The following is a 16,064-nucleotide window of genomic DNA, read 5'->3' as shown; positions in this document are numbered from 1 at the left end:
GGCTCCAGCCGCCCCATGGCCCCGCTGCTGTTGGCGCTGGCCGCTGCATCCCTCGCTTGGCCGTGCGCGGCCGCCCCGTCGGGGAACCGCTTCTCCGAGGCGCGGGTGGCGCGCTGGGCGGCGGCGGCGCTTCGGCACGTGGCGGCGGCGCAGTGTCCCGAGCGCGGCGGGCTCTTGCCGCGGCCGCAGTGCCAGCGCCTGGCGCGCCTTTCCCAGGGGCCCGGGCCCGCCGTCTACGTCTCCGAGCCCGCCCGCCCGGGCCACAAGGTGCGGGCGCTGCTGCCCGACGGCTGGGGAGACAGGCCCGGCGCTCCGCCCTTCGTGGCCGGCCGCAACCAGAGCGGCAGCCCGCTGCGCCCCACCGGCGCGCCCTCCGCGCAAGACGCCATCCTCGTGCTGGACCCCACCCCGGGCGCCAACTTCGGCCACCCGCTCCTGCTCTTCTATGTCGACTTCAACGTCAGCCCGCGCCGGTGCCGGAGCCGCGACAGCCTCTACGTGGGTGAGTGAATGCCGCGCATCCTCAGGCCACGCGCGCCCCGTGGACGACCACTCCCAGCAGAGAACATATTGGCTTGCGCCCGTCCCACCTCAGGCTTCCTATTTCCTCCTGTTCCATGGTGCCAGGACCCAGATCAGATCTGGCATTTGTGCTCAAATCTGCCCGCATTTCAACCCTAAACTACAAGGAGCAATCCTAGAGAGGAGCCTGATCCTAAGCATATGCAGAACGCATATGCAGAACCGCCCCCAGCATCTGATCTGCGCTGTAAAGGCGTCCACATCAGATGATCCGGCATAAAATAAGGTGGTTTAAATAAACGTTGTACAGCGGTTAGATATGAGATCTAGTCATATCTGAGGCCCAGTGCCGCTCTGGTTTACAAAACAGGCACTTGCGCCTACCCTTCCCTTCCCCAAGATTCAGTATCCCAACTGCTGCACCCTGTGACCCGCCTTATCCTCAGGACATTCTTTTCTCACAAAAATTACTGTGTTTATGCACCTTAATCCTCCTCCTGGTGTTCTTCCTCAAGCACTGGATCACCTCTTCAGATATTTTGTAGCTTTTTCAGCATCGCTTGGGGCAGAGTGCCCTTTGCCCCAGTATCTTAAAAGACAGGGAAGAGAATGTTGGGGCTGGAGATAAACTGTCCAATAAGTTTCCACTGAGGATGGGCTAATCTGGAATTAATTAAAAGCAGTTTTTATATCTGATTGATTGATTGATTGATTGGTTGATTAAAAGCATTTCTAGGCTGCTTGATATTAAAAAAAACTGTGTACAGAAATCCACAAAAAATAAAATTAGACAGTATCCTAAAAACAGAACATTAAAAAACAGCAACCCAGGAAAACAGTTAGTATAGAATCAGGGACTCAGGAAAAGCTTGAGCCAAAAGATGCGTATTTTCAAGAATATCAACTGATGGATGATACTTCAGGTATGGCAGAGGGAGAGACATCCCGCAGTGTAGGAGCAATGTTTGGGGTTGCAAGATGATGTCTTCCCAGATAAGATTGAGTAGTGATTTGGGGTCTCCACCTTGTGACTTGTCTCAGTTGCTCGAGGGATTTAGTTGCCTGCTCTGCAGTAATCCTGGCTCTTCCTCCTTGCCAGACACTGATTTCCATGGTAGGAGCTAAAAGCAGGGTGGGGGTTTGGTGTGAGATGTGAGGAGCACCTGCTTACTGCGGACTGGTCTTTGGGTTCCCTCTGATCCTATGAGCCAGCGAAATCTGGAAGGAAGGCTGTCTGGCTTCTCCAGCATCCTCCTTCCACATATGCTCCTGTTCTCATCTCCTCTGCCTTCTACACACATGCTTTTATAACTGCAATTGGCAAGTGCAGTTGGGACTTTCAAGGCTCCAGCAGTGTTTCCTTTCCATCAGTGAGTTGTGTGTGACGCTGTCCCTAGCTCAGTGTTTGTGTCAGTCCTGTATGCAGTGGCATCCTGAGACCAGCCTGCAGGGGTTACTTGGAGAATTTGGGATAGCTAAGAGAGAGGATCTGCTGCTGGAGGGGCATCTCCAGTTCCCTCCTGGGACGCGCTGGGGAAAACTCCATCCCTACAGCCTGACATCCCTACATCAGAGGAAGAGTTTGGTACAGGAAAGTTAGAAGGTGCTGCAGTGCAAAGGGTGACAGGTGGAGGCTCAGTTGGGTGGAATCTCTCTCGGCATGACTGTCATTGATGGGCTAATACTCAGGGTGTCTTTCAGGGCTTAGTATGAATCAGGGTTTAGCCCTTTGAACACAGGAATCCCAGAATCTGTGGTACAAGATATGTGACAGGAGGACATCAGCCAAATACTTGTGCTAGTGCAATTGGATTCTCTCCCCGCTGTGCCCGCTGATCCAGAGGGTTGAGAGGAACACCCAGAACAGATTTAGGGGGTGTGCAAAGGGGAGGAGAGGGAGAAAGCATTACATTGTGCAAGGAGAATTCCTTGCTCTTCGGCGCTGAAAACGACAGTTTATCTGAGCCCAGGGAGCGTTTCCTTCACATCAGTCTTTCTTGCTGATGTTGAAAAATAGGATTGTTGTTCTAATCCTAAACCGTCTCACCTGGGAGTAAACTCCACTGAATTCCATAGGATTTGCTTCTGAGTAGACATAGTAGTATTAGTTAGACATGCTTAGTTAATTAATTGATTTGTTCTATGTAAATGAGGAAATAAAAAAATTATGAAAGGGGGGAAAGCATCCTTAAAAAGAAATATATTTATGTGCATTATTGTATATTGCAAGTCCCATATTAGAAGAGATTTTCACTCATGTGGCTGAGACAACAGAGGAGGAATGCATCTTCTTTCTTTTAAAAATAATTAATCTTCATTATTTTAAAATGATTAACTTTTTTTTAGTGTGATTAATCATGGAGTCCTTTTTTTTAGCCTATCAGAAATGTGTTCTACTCCATCAGCCTTGTGAATTAATTAGCCAAGCATTGCAGCCTAACTAGCAACCAACTCCTTTCTTATCCTCTCCATTTTTGGAGGGAGTTTTATACCCCATACTTTACACCTCTAGGAGGAAATCCTCTTTTATTCTGCTTGGGGAGACAAGATTCTGACTTGGTTCTGCAGAGTTTACAGTAGAGATGTAGTATGCACAAATGGCACAATTATGGCTTGTTGTTTTAATATTTTTATTGAAGTTTTAGATAATATATACAAACAAGAATGCAAAAAATATTGTGAAGCCCCAGCAAACCAGGAGGCAAATGGTCATAAACAGTATATAATAAGACAAAATAAAGAAAAACAAGATGTATATTTTCTCTGGTCTTTCCACAGGGTTGAGGTTGTTGCACATGACTGCTCTATAAACTGCTCATCGATCACAACTGAAGCAAAGATTCATTCCCCTCACCTGTTCCACAGAATTGAATAATCTGTTGGAACCTTTTTGAACTCTGCTTGTCCCATGGAGAAATTAAGAAAATCAAGAAAATTAAACCATGCACTAAAATAAAATAATATTAATGTATATATAATAATATATTATTCTGTGTCCAGGGCAGCTTTCTACCAGCTCCATCTGGTATGCCAGCTGAGACCCTGCCTGCCTGTGCACTGTCTCGCCAGAGTGGTACATGCTCTGGTTATCTCCCACTTGGACTACGGCAATGCACTCTGCATGGGGCTACCTTTGAAGGTGACTAGGAAACTACAACTAATCCAGAATGCGGCTGTCAGATTAGTGACTGGGAGCGGCCACCGGGCCATATAACACTGGTCCTGAAAGACCTCCGTTGGCTCCTGGTACATTTCTGAGCACAATTCAAAGTATTGATGATGACCTGTAAAGCCCTAAACAGCCTCGGTCCAGTATACCTGAAGGAGCGTCTCCGCCCCCATCCTTCAACCCAAACACTGAGGTCCAGCACCAAGGGCCTTCTTACGGTTCCCTCATTGCAAGAAGCGAAGCTACAGGGAACCAGGCAGAGGGCCTTCTCAGTAGTTGCACCCGCCCTGTGGAACGATGTCAAGGAAATAAACAATGATTTGACTTTTAGAAGACACCGGAAGGCAGCCCTGTATAGGGAACTTTCTCAGCAGGTTTTATTCCAGACATGTTTGTTCTTTGCCTGCAGGCGGATACGAATGCTTGATTCCAGCCCAGAGGAGCCGCTGTGAGAACCAGCTGAAGCGCCGACCGGGCCGTGGCAAGGGAAGGAGCCAGCGATCTGTGGGACGCATCCGCCGCGAGGAGCCCCCCGTCGGTCTCTGTGAGATCCATTTTCTGCCCATGGTAGTGGTGGCACAGGACCCCAAACACCTGCAAAAGCTGAACTGTATGGGTAAGTCCCTGGATTGGACGGGCAGTGGGGTGGAGGGGGGCAGGGTTACAGGATCAGGATTGTAAACCACAAAGGAGACTCCCCCACTTTCAGGATTTAGGAAGTCCAAAGGTTGATACGTGGGCAGTGGAGGAAGAGGGGATGCAGCAGGTAGATGGCAGTCTGGCACAGTGGTTAGATTGCCTGGTTAGGACCTGGGAGACTGAGGTTCAGATCCCCACTCAGCCTTGAAGCTCATAGGGTGACCTTGGGCCACTCACTGCCTCTCAGCCTAACCTACATGGTTGTGAGGACAAAATGGGAAGGGGGAGAACAATGTGACCACCTTTTTATTTATTTATTTCAACAGTTTATATACCTGTTTAACACCTTAGCCCCTAAGCGGTGTACAGTAAGGTTAAAAAGATACACTAATCAGTTAAAACTGTAAAAAAGCAGAAAACTTTCTTAAAATGCCTGCTGAAACAGAAAAGGTCTTCAAGAGGTGTTGGAATCTCAGCTGGAAGGGAGCACCACAGAACTGGAAGTTAATTGTCCCAGGTTTTGCCCTTGGCCTAGGGCATCTCAACTCACCAATCATTTTCTTATTTCCTGTGTGCAGAGGTGGATCTACTTTGAAACTAATGGAGTTTGAGCTTCAGGGCCCTGAATCCTGGCAGAGCCCCAGAAGTAACTTCTGTCCCCTTAAAAAAAGGGGGGGTCTCTTAGACCCCATATGAGTTGATTCATTTTTTCTTGTCTATATTTCAATAACCCCAAGGTCTGAAAGTCCGTAGTGCAGATGTTGTAAAGGTGTGGCGATCTGTTGTGGAACGACCCCATTGAAGATAATAGCAGTGGTTACCCAGACCTCGCTGCGAAGGGGCCCTCATGACAGTTCAAGTGTCTATCTGGGTCTGCTCCATCGGCCTGAGGTTCTTTCCCCTCCTCCTATCCTGCTACACTTCCTTTTCTTTCCCAGATCTCCGTGGATACAGCCCCTGCCCAGAGCCCCTGCCCCTTGTGAGCTCCAGCTCCACAGCCGCTTACTGCGAACTCAACAAGAACACGCGGCGATGCCACCGGCAGCAGCTTCCGCTGTACAAGTCTTGCCGCATGTACCAGACGTGTGACCACGCCGTGCTGATTGCAGGTGAGAAGTGGTGCTTGGGGGCTGCAAGGATCTGCTGGTTCTGGGAATCTGAAGCCATCAGCGCTGTGAGGTGAATTTTTTCCTAGGGTAACAGTTAGGGCCGGAGGCACCAGCTTGTGAGGGCGATTGCAGGAGGGGGCGACATTGTGTGAGAGAGAACATCACGCCTCCCTCCTAAGCGGGCAGAAGCTTCCTGGGCTTTGGGAAGGAAGTGCCAGGCTTTAATACTTAAATATTCTAATTTAGTGGGGACATTTAGGGAACTAGCCTAGTCCCCCAGTCCACTGACCGCACACCACTGCCATTGGCCACTCTGATTGGCAGTGGCTCTCCAAGGTTTCAGACAGCGGACATGCCCAACCTTATCTGGAGATGCCGAGGATTGAACCTGGCTCTTTCTGTGTGCAAGTACATGCTCTGCTACTGAGCTACAGCTTTGTTCTACTGGGCATGAGCTTAACGGGCCCCTTGTCTCATTGAGGTGCAGAGTTAGTGCTCCTATGCTCCTTGCAACCAGCTTCAGCCTCTCCTCCACCACGTTTCCCCCCCTTGGATTGCTTACTGTGCTTCTCCTCCAGGTGGCTGGCAGGAGCAGGTCACCTACCCCCGCCATGCGCAGAACCTGCTGCTCTTCTACCAGATGCTTCGACGGAACGGCTTCCGCCAAGAGCACATCAAGGCCTTCTTCGCGAGTGAGGGGCAAGCCTCAGGTACCAGCATGAAAGAGAGCTAGCTGTCAGCTGCAAGGGTGGGACAGGGCTCTTGGTTTCCTTAGGGGGGTGGGTGACTTTTCAGTGCCCATAGGTAGGGCTGGGCGATAACCTGGTTTTCAACATTGTGATATATCGCCAGCTAAATATTGTGATAGACTGATATATCATGATGTCTAAAATAAGGAGGAAGGAAGAGATAAGGAGGGGAGAAAGAAGCAGTCGAGATACTTCACCTGGCCCTACAGCTGAGCAAGTCCCCATGCCGCTCCTGCTCAAGCGAGCTGGAGGGACTTCCTTAAATTTCAGCATCAGCTAGCTTCACAAAACTGTGCTTTCTGCTGGCTGCTTCCAGGTGCAGACACACACACACACACACACACACAGAGAGAGAGAGAGAGAGAGAGAGAGAAGGGAGGGAAGAGCACCTGCTTATTCAACTCAGGGAGACAGAAGCACTGGGTGGTTTCCTGATTTTTCCAGTATTGTGATTTTTGCATAATGTGTGTGTGTGTGTGTGTGCGCGCGCACACACACACACACACACAATTCACAATATATTGCTGGGTCATTGATTTTGAAACAGTTATTACCATGTGGCCAGAAACCGGTTTTGGATGATATATCAATATATACCCCCAGCCCTACTCAGGGGTGTCTGGATGCCATGAGCTGCTCTTCAGAGGCAAGACTCTGTTCCTGGCACTTCCTTCTCCCTGCCACCAAGGTTCTGCATGGGGGGGTGTATTGCATTTCAGAGTGTCACCCTACTTGTCCATCCCACTTGAGAAAAGGCTGGGTGTGAATGCATCTAGCCCTGGTGAAACCTCGCCTTTGGGTTACATGTCCCTGCAAAAATTACAGGCCTGCACGGCGTGGACCAAACCACCTGTGGGGCATTTTGCAGAGTGGGCTAATGAGGGAGCCTAGAAAATATTCCCATGCTGCTCCCAACTCTGGCCCCTTCCCAGATGAGCAGGATGTGGTGGCAGGGAGCAAGTGGCGGTAGGAGGAATGAGGATGCCCAAACTATGGTCAAGCTTCTTTCAGGTGGTTCGCATTAAATAGTCAATTGTATTTTCATGCTTCTTCATTTTTCTTTCCTTGTGTTTTATTACATTACAATTTGAATTGACAGAACACAATAACACACGTAGAAGGACTCGGAATACATCTTGAAAAATCAGGCAGCATCTAGCATGGTGTATTCCAATTGGTACAACAGGCAGAAAAAAGCATTAAGTGGTGTGCCAAGACCAATCATTTTTGGGTGGTCTGTGGGGGAGACTGCTGCTTTGGTGTACGAGACTGGAGTGGGTTGGAGGGAGGAGACAGGCCTTTGGGACACGGGATTAGCAGATCCCTCTCTCCCTCTTCTTTTCTGGACAGTGACTGTGGAGATGGGCGACGTGCACCCAGCCACCGAGAAGCTGGCCATTCGCTCCCACCTGGCCCTGGTCTGCAGGAGCCTCCACTGCGCCGACTCGCTGGTGCTCTACCTCAACAGCCCAGCAGCCAGCGATGGCACCATGCTGCTGTGGGATGCCAACCGTAACGGCATTGTAAGTGGGGGGTCAGGGCTGGAAGCGGGGGAGAGGCTGTCTAAGAGGAGCAGGGCAGCACTTGTCCATGGAGCTGCCAAGATTGGCTGTCCCAGGCACTTGTCTCTCTACTCCCATTATGAAACATCACAAGCCATTTCTGTATTGATTGAATTTATATACCACCCTATACCTGGAGGTCTCAGGGTGGTTCACAGAAAAGATCACAATATATAAAATCAAAATAAGTACAATAACCCAATAACACCTCCCCCAAAAGGGCCACATTTCAAAAGGGTATAGGAGACAAAATGAACCTGCTGTTGTTTTCTTTTTTTTTTGAGGATTTTTTTAAAAAATAGCCAAGCCAGGCTGATCTATCATCATTGTTCAGGTATGATGGGAATGGTCCAGTTTTTTTAGCCCTTTGGCCTTAGCTATGATAGGAGGAAGGTTCTATCCCATCCTCTGTCCCCACTATTGATATCAACCCAATCCTACTGGAATTTTGCATGTGTAGCCAAAACCCTCCAGAGCTTAAGGGTGGACGGGGTGTGCATCATCAGAGGATGGTGGGGTGGCAGGATGGATCCAGGTATGACATCACTGTAGGAGGAGAGAAGGGTATGTGCCTCTTCCCTCTCTCCCTCCCACCCCTCCTCTGGTGCACAGCCTCTATATGTGAATTAACGTGTGGGGGCACAATAAATACAGTACCGCACAAGTTACAAAGTGGTGCTGCTTATTTCACAGCAGGGATATCATCTCTTGGGGCACATCTCTTGCCAATTTATTGGGGGGAATAACCCACCAGGTAAGTTAGGCAGAGGAAGAAAGAGAGGAAGAAATACATCGAGGAAATGGTCTAAATTAGTCCCCATGAGCAATGCTATTAAATATATTATTTTGTCAAGGAGTTTGTGGCTCTGCCCAGGAATTGTCTCCAGGTGAATTGAGACAGCCGTACGCTGACCCTTAGAAATCCAATAGGAAACCCGTCATGGTGTTCTTCACTGCTCCTCACTTTTAAAAAGGTAGAATTTTGAATCCGTGACAATAGCCACAGCCATAGGCCACCTGCCCAGTGGTCAGCCAAGCGCTGATGAATGTTGCTTGTTGGGAAAAGCTACAGGTTGGTGCAGAATGAAGCAAGCAGCAGCAGCAGCAGCAGGTTAACTTACAAGTAAAACCGCTTGCAGGTTTTACAACAGTCAAGCGGTATATGCATCTTGTTAAATGAATGAATCCTACTTCATCATGATACATCCAAAAAAGGACCTTGGCTATTGATGCTAATGTCACCTGCCTAGCCAAGCAGGGAATGGGGACGCTAACAATATAAAGGAGACTTTCACTCATGCATTTATCACATGGGGGTAAGCCATGATCAATTGCTGGCAGGGAGCAGTGAAGTTGGGGTGCCACGTAAACCCAACTGGGGCAGGAAAATGCAGAGTGGCTGCCTAAGATGCTTGTGCACACATACAAAGCGGCACCAGCCCTTCTCAAAGGCCTGCATTTGGCCATTTGCCAAGTTTCCTTTGGGGTTTCCTAGGCTGGAAATGGAAAGTGAAGTGAGCCACTTTTGGCAGTGGGGTGAAGGAGGAGGAGGTCACCCCACCTGTCCCAGCATGTCCTGGAAAGCCCGACTGGAGGAAGGAGAGATGCTGACAGAACTGCAGGTGGAGGCTGCAGCCCTCTCCTCTCCTCTGTTCCCTTTAAAGGGCCGTCCAGCTCTTTCATGTGTGCCTGCAGGGAGAAAACAACACCGGCCTTTGCAGTGGGTGCTCGCCCTGTCTTGCTCTTCCCCATTTAATCCGCTCCTTTTAACTCCCGGGCAGTGGAATCCCCTTGATCTCCCAACTGTGGAGTGGGGAGGGGTGTGCTTGTGTGTCTGTGACCAAGGGGCAGGTGCTGATGAGCTGTCCCTTCCCTGCAACAGGCAGATCCTAAGGAGCGGTACCCCATCTCAGAGCTGCTAGCAGACTTGGAGAGCTGCAACGCTCGCCGGGTTCTCCTCTTCCTTGACCAGAGCTATCCGGGGCCACTGACGAAGAAGCTGCGGGCATCACGGCGCCATCCCAACGTGGTGCTCATACGTAGCACCACCACCGCCACTGCCACCACTACCGCCAGCGGTGGGTCAGCTTTTGCCGAGTTCTGGGCCGGACTGCAGCCTGACCAGTGCCTCCTACAGCATTTGTTGCCGGTAAGTGCCGTGGAAGGAAGGCGGGCCGTGATTGTTCGGAGTCCAAGGCGTGGTGTTTGCAGAGCATAGGAACATATGGAGTCAGGCTAATTGTCCAATGTTGTCTACTCTGGCAGTGGCTCTCAGGTTTCATGTTGCCTGCTGTCAGGTCCTTTTAACTGGGGACATCGGGTTTCGAACCTGCTACCTTCTGCATGCATATGCTCTGCCACCAATTTATGGTCCCTCAAGAGATGGCAAGGATGCATTTGTTTGTTCTGGACATAAATACCAGGAGGCTCAAAATAGTGACTAGGAAGCCCATCCTCAAATTGCTTTTGGCAGGTGGCATTAGCAACAGGTGTCTCTCCAGTTCAAAGTGGCTGCTTCTAGTGGCAGGATCACTAACTGGGTGGCAGCACTCCCTGGGCTCTACTCCCAGTTCCAGGGGAGGGGAGAGGGGAGTAGAGACATTGGTGTTTAGCCAATTAACATAGTTGAAAGCTGGCCTGTGCTGTGCAGCAAGTTCAGGGCAGATCACAGCTCCTGGTAAGGCCAAGCCATCTTATGCACCATCTTGCAAACAGTTTGGTTTCTCCTCTGTGCGTAGGGAAAGTGTTGGGAATCAATTGGGCAGCACAACAGACTGAGAAATAAATGCTGAGGTGTAGAGGCAGCAATGCTGAAAACTAGAACTTGGCAAATGGCCAGAGCCAACCTTTGCTCATGTAACTGACACACAGGCCATCTGTGATGACAATTAGAGAATGACACCTGAAGTTTGTGGAAGGTAGCTTGCACTAAAGGAGTCTTTTGATGTGCAATATGGCACATTTGGAAAGAAAAACGTGTGTTTTATTACATCCCACCCAATTAGTTTTACTGCTCAAAAACAGACCATTGCCATTAAAAGGAAAAGGAGTGTACATTCAAGGTAGTTTGAACTGATTTTTTAATCAAGTGCAATGGATCCAGGCTAAATTGGTTAATTCCAAGTGATGGCACAGGGTTGGATGCAACAAACTAAAGGAAGTCACTGAAATTTACCATTTTTTAGAGCATGTGGAAGCCAGCCAGGCAGCCTTAATTCAGTTTGCTTTACTGGCCATCCTTACAGGCCAATTGTCTAAGATACTGAGATAATGTACCTGAAACACTGATGCGTTGGAAGTGCTATATAAACATTAATGCTGATGACAGATTGAGTTGTGGCCCAGGGCAAACTTAAGTGAAGCAATCTCTCTCGTTCCTTGCAGGTGGGTCCATGGTCTGCAGTCTTTGGCTCGGGCACCCCAGCCCAGCTGCTCAACGTCTCATTAGCAGGGGCGCCCTGCCACTCTGTGCCACCCCTGGGGGAAGAGGAGCGCCAGCGCCGCTACCAAGGCTGCCAGAACCTCCCCACCATGTTGTGGTACCAGAGCAGGCACCAGCAGCTGCAACAGGACGACGACTGAGCCTCAGCGGGGTGCTGCCTTGGGACTTTCCACTGACCCTTCCCCCACACCCCATGAGGTTCTTCTTGGCTTCGGAGGACATGGGTGGCGTTAGCGATAGCTAACAGACAGGATTGTTGCTGTGCAAACTGCTGCACAGGACCCTCAAAAGCCGCTTCCGGCAGCCAGAGCTAAAAGAAGCCAGGTACACACACACACACATATATAAATATATATATAGCCAAGCCTATTCTGGCATCTTCAGATATGGCCAAGCGTGCGGACGGAAGCAGTAGGGTGACAATCATTGCTAGACTAGTAAGTCAGAGCACCACAGAAGTATGGGAAGAGCAAGTGGGGAACAGCAGCTGCCCTAATGCAGACACTGTGCTGCACAAACACCCGCCCCCCCCCCGAAATATGGCAGTTTCCTCCCCCCCCTTTTACTTGGGAGCTAAAGTTGAAGAACTCTTGCATGTAAAGCCTAAAGCACCCTCTGCTGAGAGAGATTGTGGGAATGGGGAATGTGCTGTAAAACAACCAGCCCCTTGAATAAAAGGGCCACTGTTCTTGGCTTCCTCCTTCAGTTGCTGTTTTAACTTGTTGTGGTGCCTTCTTGGAGTTAGAAGCAGTAAGGCAACAAACTCATGTCTGACGCTGCAAAGATAAAGCTGGAACTGATCAGAACTAGGGATTGGGATTGGCTCCTTTCGCCCTCTGTGTCTGTTACTCTCTCCAGCGCTAGGTCCATGGATGGTTCTGTCTAAAGAGCTAAGGGCAGAATTCCCAGAGTCTTGGCCAGGGCCACCATCTCTTGCCCACGCAACCCAAGACTGCCTGGAGCTGAATAGCTTTACAGTAGGAACCCTTTAGGTCCTTCTGAAAGCGGCCTCCATAGAGCCACCAAACAGAAAAGCAGCTACCTGGGCTGATAGAAAGATGTTTCTTATTATTTTTCTGTGCCCTGCTCTTCCTTTCTACCCTGTCTCTGTGACTCCAGGTCCCCTCTTGTTTTTCCATGTCCTTGTAGTCAAGGGATCCAAGTAAACCAGACCCATTTGAGAAGCACTTTCTCTCTGTGCTCTCCGTCGTGCAGAAGTGAGAAGGGTCTCCATCCCATCTGCCTGCCAGCCAAAACTCCTTTGAGATAGAGAACCTGTTGTTGTCAGCATGACTCCAAGCTCCCAGCATGGCCCAATAAGGATGATGGGAGTTGTAGTCTGCCAACATCTGGAGGGGGGCATGGGGTTCATTACCCTAACCCTTTTCGAATCCTTCTCCCCCGCAGGCAAAACTAGAAACGGGATCCAGGGATCTGAAAACACTTTTTCGAGTTTATGAAAATTAAAACGGGACACCTCAAAATCAGAACTTACAAAAACACACACACAGCCATTCTGCAGGCTTCTCCCTCTGTGGTTGTATACAAAGTGCTGGCAAATGTTCACGCATGCCCCCCACCTCCACACTCCATTCATCTTTGCAAGGGAAGACATTTTGCTGGGGAGAACAGTGGGGCAAGGCAGCCCTGGTCCCTGCCTCCCCCCACCCTTCCGCAATTCCCTGATAATACACCTGGATCACCAAGCAACAGCTTTCCCAGGAACGCTGGCAGTAGCTTGGAGAATATACTCTGAAGTTGCTCTAGCACTACGGGCAGGTCCTGCTCATGAAGAACTGCTGGGAACAGTACGCAGACTGAAGTCTTCCTCCAGTTTGGTCTCCATGGCTTCACTGCTAACTTGGTGGATCATCTGTGTGCTTTGGGTGCCTGAGCATTTCCCCCTTTATGCCATACAGAGGAGGTTCAGAAATCTAACAGCAGAGGTGGCAGCTGCTGCCTTTTTTGCTTCGAAGCCACATCCTTGCAGGATTTGCTGTTGTCACTGTCAGCTGCTGAGTAGTTCTCGTTGCTTGGCTATGATTCTGTGCTTGCCTCTTCTTCCTCCCCCTCTCCCTCCTCTGTCTCCCCCTCTCCCACCTCTGTCTCCCCCTCTCCCTCCTCTGTCTCCCCCTCCTGCTCCCTCTCCTCTGTCTTTTCACTGGTTGCATAGGCAGAGCCTTCCTCGCTTCCTGCTTTGGTCGAAGCACTGGCCTTGCTTTCTGCAGTTGACTCAGCACTGATCTTGCTCTCCACCTCCGTGTCACTTCCTTGTTGCAGCCACATGTCAGAGTAGATGCCACCTTTGTCCACTAGCTGGTCGTGCCTGTTAAAGGGGCAGAGAGAGTTAATTTCACAAGGCTCCATGCCAGGTACGCCCCCTTCGTCCCTCAGAAGCATCCACAGACCCACAATTTGCTCGCCTTTGTTGTGGATCCTTTTGAAGATACACAGCCAAACCCTGTGGCCATTCTGCTTGTAAAACTCTGACGGCCTTAAAGGGCTTGCGATCTGCATAACTTATACAGATTGCAAAAATAAAAAATCCTTGGCTGGATTGCTGGTTATAAATCTTACTTTACAATTTTTAGCACTGGGCATGGCTAAGAGCTTACCTTCCTCGCTCCATCACTCGGCCATCCTTGATAACTAGGATTTGATCGGCCTTGATCACCGTGGAAAGCCTGCAGAGAGAGCACAACCACCAAAGCTGTTATCAAGAGGGCAGAATGCAGTAGTGATCGCTCCCCAGCTCAGGACTCTCAGTATAACACACCACGTTAGAGCTCCCCAGAGAGGGAAAAGGAGTCTGCCTGGAGAAATCGCTGCAAGTGAGGAACTAGTATTTAGGCTCTCCTCTTCCGAAGGCTGCAGCATCCCTCTAGCTGCTATTATGCTGAAGCCCTGAACAGAAAGCTCCTGTGGCAGGATGCTTGCCCATACCTGTGAGCCACGATGATGGTGGTGCGGTTCGCACACACTTTAGCCAGGGATGCCTGGATATTCCTCTCAGTCTTGGTGTCCAGCGCTGATGTCGCCTGGAAGTGATCCCAGAGTGCATTACAACAATAGAATTACACAGTTCTAAAACCGCTGCAATTATGAAACAGGTTCAAAATGTACCAGAACATCACTTGCAAACTCAAGGCATAGCAGTGGGTGGATGAAGGTCGGGGACTCTTGACACTGATTGCCAAGAATGGCAGAGAAGATCCCTTGGGTCAGGTGAAATGGTAAAGAAGGTCTCCAAGTAGCTGAATAGCATCGTGGCAGTGAATGGAGGCTCCCAGATTCAGGAAGGCTGAGTGCTACCCATTCTCCCAACCATTTCCAGGGTTTCAGCTCCAAGAAAGGAGAGCATATGCGGAAGGGGGCAAAGGGCAGATGAAGGCTAGCTTTAGGAACAAGGAAACAAGTGTGACCCACAACAAAATGTTGCAGCATGAAATGGATAGTTCAGTCCATCCCTCCTCACCCAAACAGTCAGCCAGCATTTATTGCCACTGAGCATGTTTTGGGGTGCTGTGTTTTTGTTCCCTTGTGGTTATCCCCCCCCAGACCTACTTGGTCTCCTCCAGGCAAGCTGATACCTCCTCTCCTGTGCACGAGTGGCATAGTTCTGGCTACATAAGGAGAGCCACACATCCATGAATTTCAGAAATAGATGGAAGAAACATTCTACTGGGAAGGCTTCTGACCAAGGCTCCCGGCACTTCATTCCAGTTCCCTTCCCCACCCCCACCCCATTTTTCCAATCCGCCAATAGTTAGCCAGCATTCTGTGTCGACTTTGCAGGCTCAGTCCTGAATTCAGTTATTTCTGGCATGCTCTCTCCCCTTCAGATTTTGTTTGCTTATTCCTAAATGATTTCCGTATTAATGCAAACTTTGGTGGTTCTCCTGAGCCTGAAAGTCTTCCCCCCTCTTTTGTGTGGGTGATAGCGTTTTGGCAACGTAAGGACCAGCAATTGGAAAACGGAGATTGCTCTCTGTGTGTTTGATTATTTGCCTTCTTCACCTCATCAAAGAAGAGGATCTGGGGGTTCTTCAAGATGGTGCGGGCAATAGCGACTCGTTGCTTCTCCCCTCCACTCAGCTTCAGACCTCGCTCGCCAACCTGTGTATCATAACCTGCCAGGTACAAGTGGACAAAGAAAAATCAAATGCTGCGTAATAGAGTGACTACCTGTGACTGTGAGTGCCTTGGTTCTTTTGGCCACTTACAGCATCTTGCTACACCTCCCAGGTCTACTGCCAAGGGAGATTTGATATAGACACTTTTAGCAAACCCAAAGTCTACTGGCCGGGGCGCTTTAAAACAGGAAGGGATGGGACAAACTCTGAATATCTAGTTTTGGAAGCCAATCCTGATTGCTCTCATTGCCCAAAGGTCCTTTTATCATCTACTCTTACAGGGTTTCTGGGGTGGGAGTCTGGACTGCCATAGACCTTGCTCATGTTAACTGAAGAGCTAAAAAAGCTTTTAGAAAACATTGAATAGGATTCCACTAAGCTGTGTGCGTTGGATGACGTCCACTCACACAACAGAACTTCCTCCCCTCTCCTCATGCTGCCTGCCCCCAAAATCTGCTCTGGAGAGTGGGGGGAACCCTTGTGATGGGTTCAGTGTGTGTGTGAAGGACCAGGAGTGTATGTGGCTGGGGGAGAAGGAAAAGTCCCATTGTGGGAAGTGAACTCATTCCCTGTGCACGTATCCCACTGAATTTGACCCATTGAGATGAGCAGCGTCTGTAAGGGAGACCCCGAGAGGGAGAGGGTAAGAGCCAAGGGCAGGTCCTTTTGGTTCAGATAAGAACACAGGAAGTTGCTGAATGAGAAGCCCTCTAGCTCAGCCCTGCCCACACCTGCCTTC

General features: G+C 49.8%; 2 protein-coding genes across 2 annotated transcripts in view; one reads left to right on the top strand and one right to left on the bottom strand.

Annotated features, from left to right (window-relative positions):
- Positions 1 to 15: 15 nt before the first annotated feature.
- LOC309356797 (uncharacterized protein) lies at positions 16 to 11,897 on the top strand (the record flags this gene model as incomplete). The annotated part of the gene is made up of 7 exons (XM_081888556.1): positions 16 to 502; positions 4,101 to 4,307; positions 5,269 to 5,439; positions 6,018 to 6,149; positions 7,539 to 7,711; positions 9,633 to 9,899; positions 11,135 to 11,897. 7 exons carry the CDS (start codon positions 16 to 18, stop codon positions 11,330 to 11,332), a joined length of 1,635 nt encoding a protein of 544 aa, XP_081744682.1. The 3' UTR covers positions 11,333 to 11,897.
- A 728-nt stretch (positions 11,898 to 12,625) lies between these two features.
- Positions 12,626 to 16,064, bottom strand: part of ABCB6 (ATP binding cassette subfamily B member 6 (LAN blood group)) — a 28,485-nt gene continuing 25,046 nt past the window's right edge. Inside the window, exons 17-20 of the mRNA XM_081884472.1 lie at positions 15,210 to 15,322; positions 14,136 to 14,230; positions 13,808 to 13,876; positions 12,626 to 13,518 (exon numbers count right to left, since the gene is read on the bottom strand). Of these exons, the coding sequence (XP_081740598.1) occupies positions 13,230 to 13,518; positions 13,808 to 13,876; positions 14,136 to 14,230; positions 15,210 to 15,322 (566 nt within the window). The 3' untranslated portion in view covers positions 12,626 to 13,229. The remainder of the gene's footprint in view (positions 13,519 to 13,807; positions 13,877 to 14,135; positions 14,231 to 15,209; positions 15,323 to 16,064) is intronic.

Source organism: Podarcis melisellensis, assembly GCF_964234715.1.
Source record: "Podarcis melisellensis genome assembly, chromosome: 1".
NCBI classification, from domain to species: domain Eukaryota; kingdom Metazoa; phylum Chordata; class Lepidosauria; order Squamata; family Lacertidae; genus Podarcis; species Podarcis melisellensis.
The sequence above is the reverse complement of the archived record's forward strand: the minus strand, read 5'-3'. Positions and strand labels throughout refer to the sequence as shown.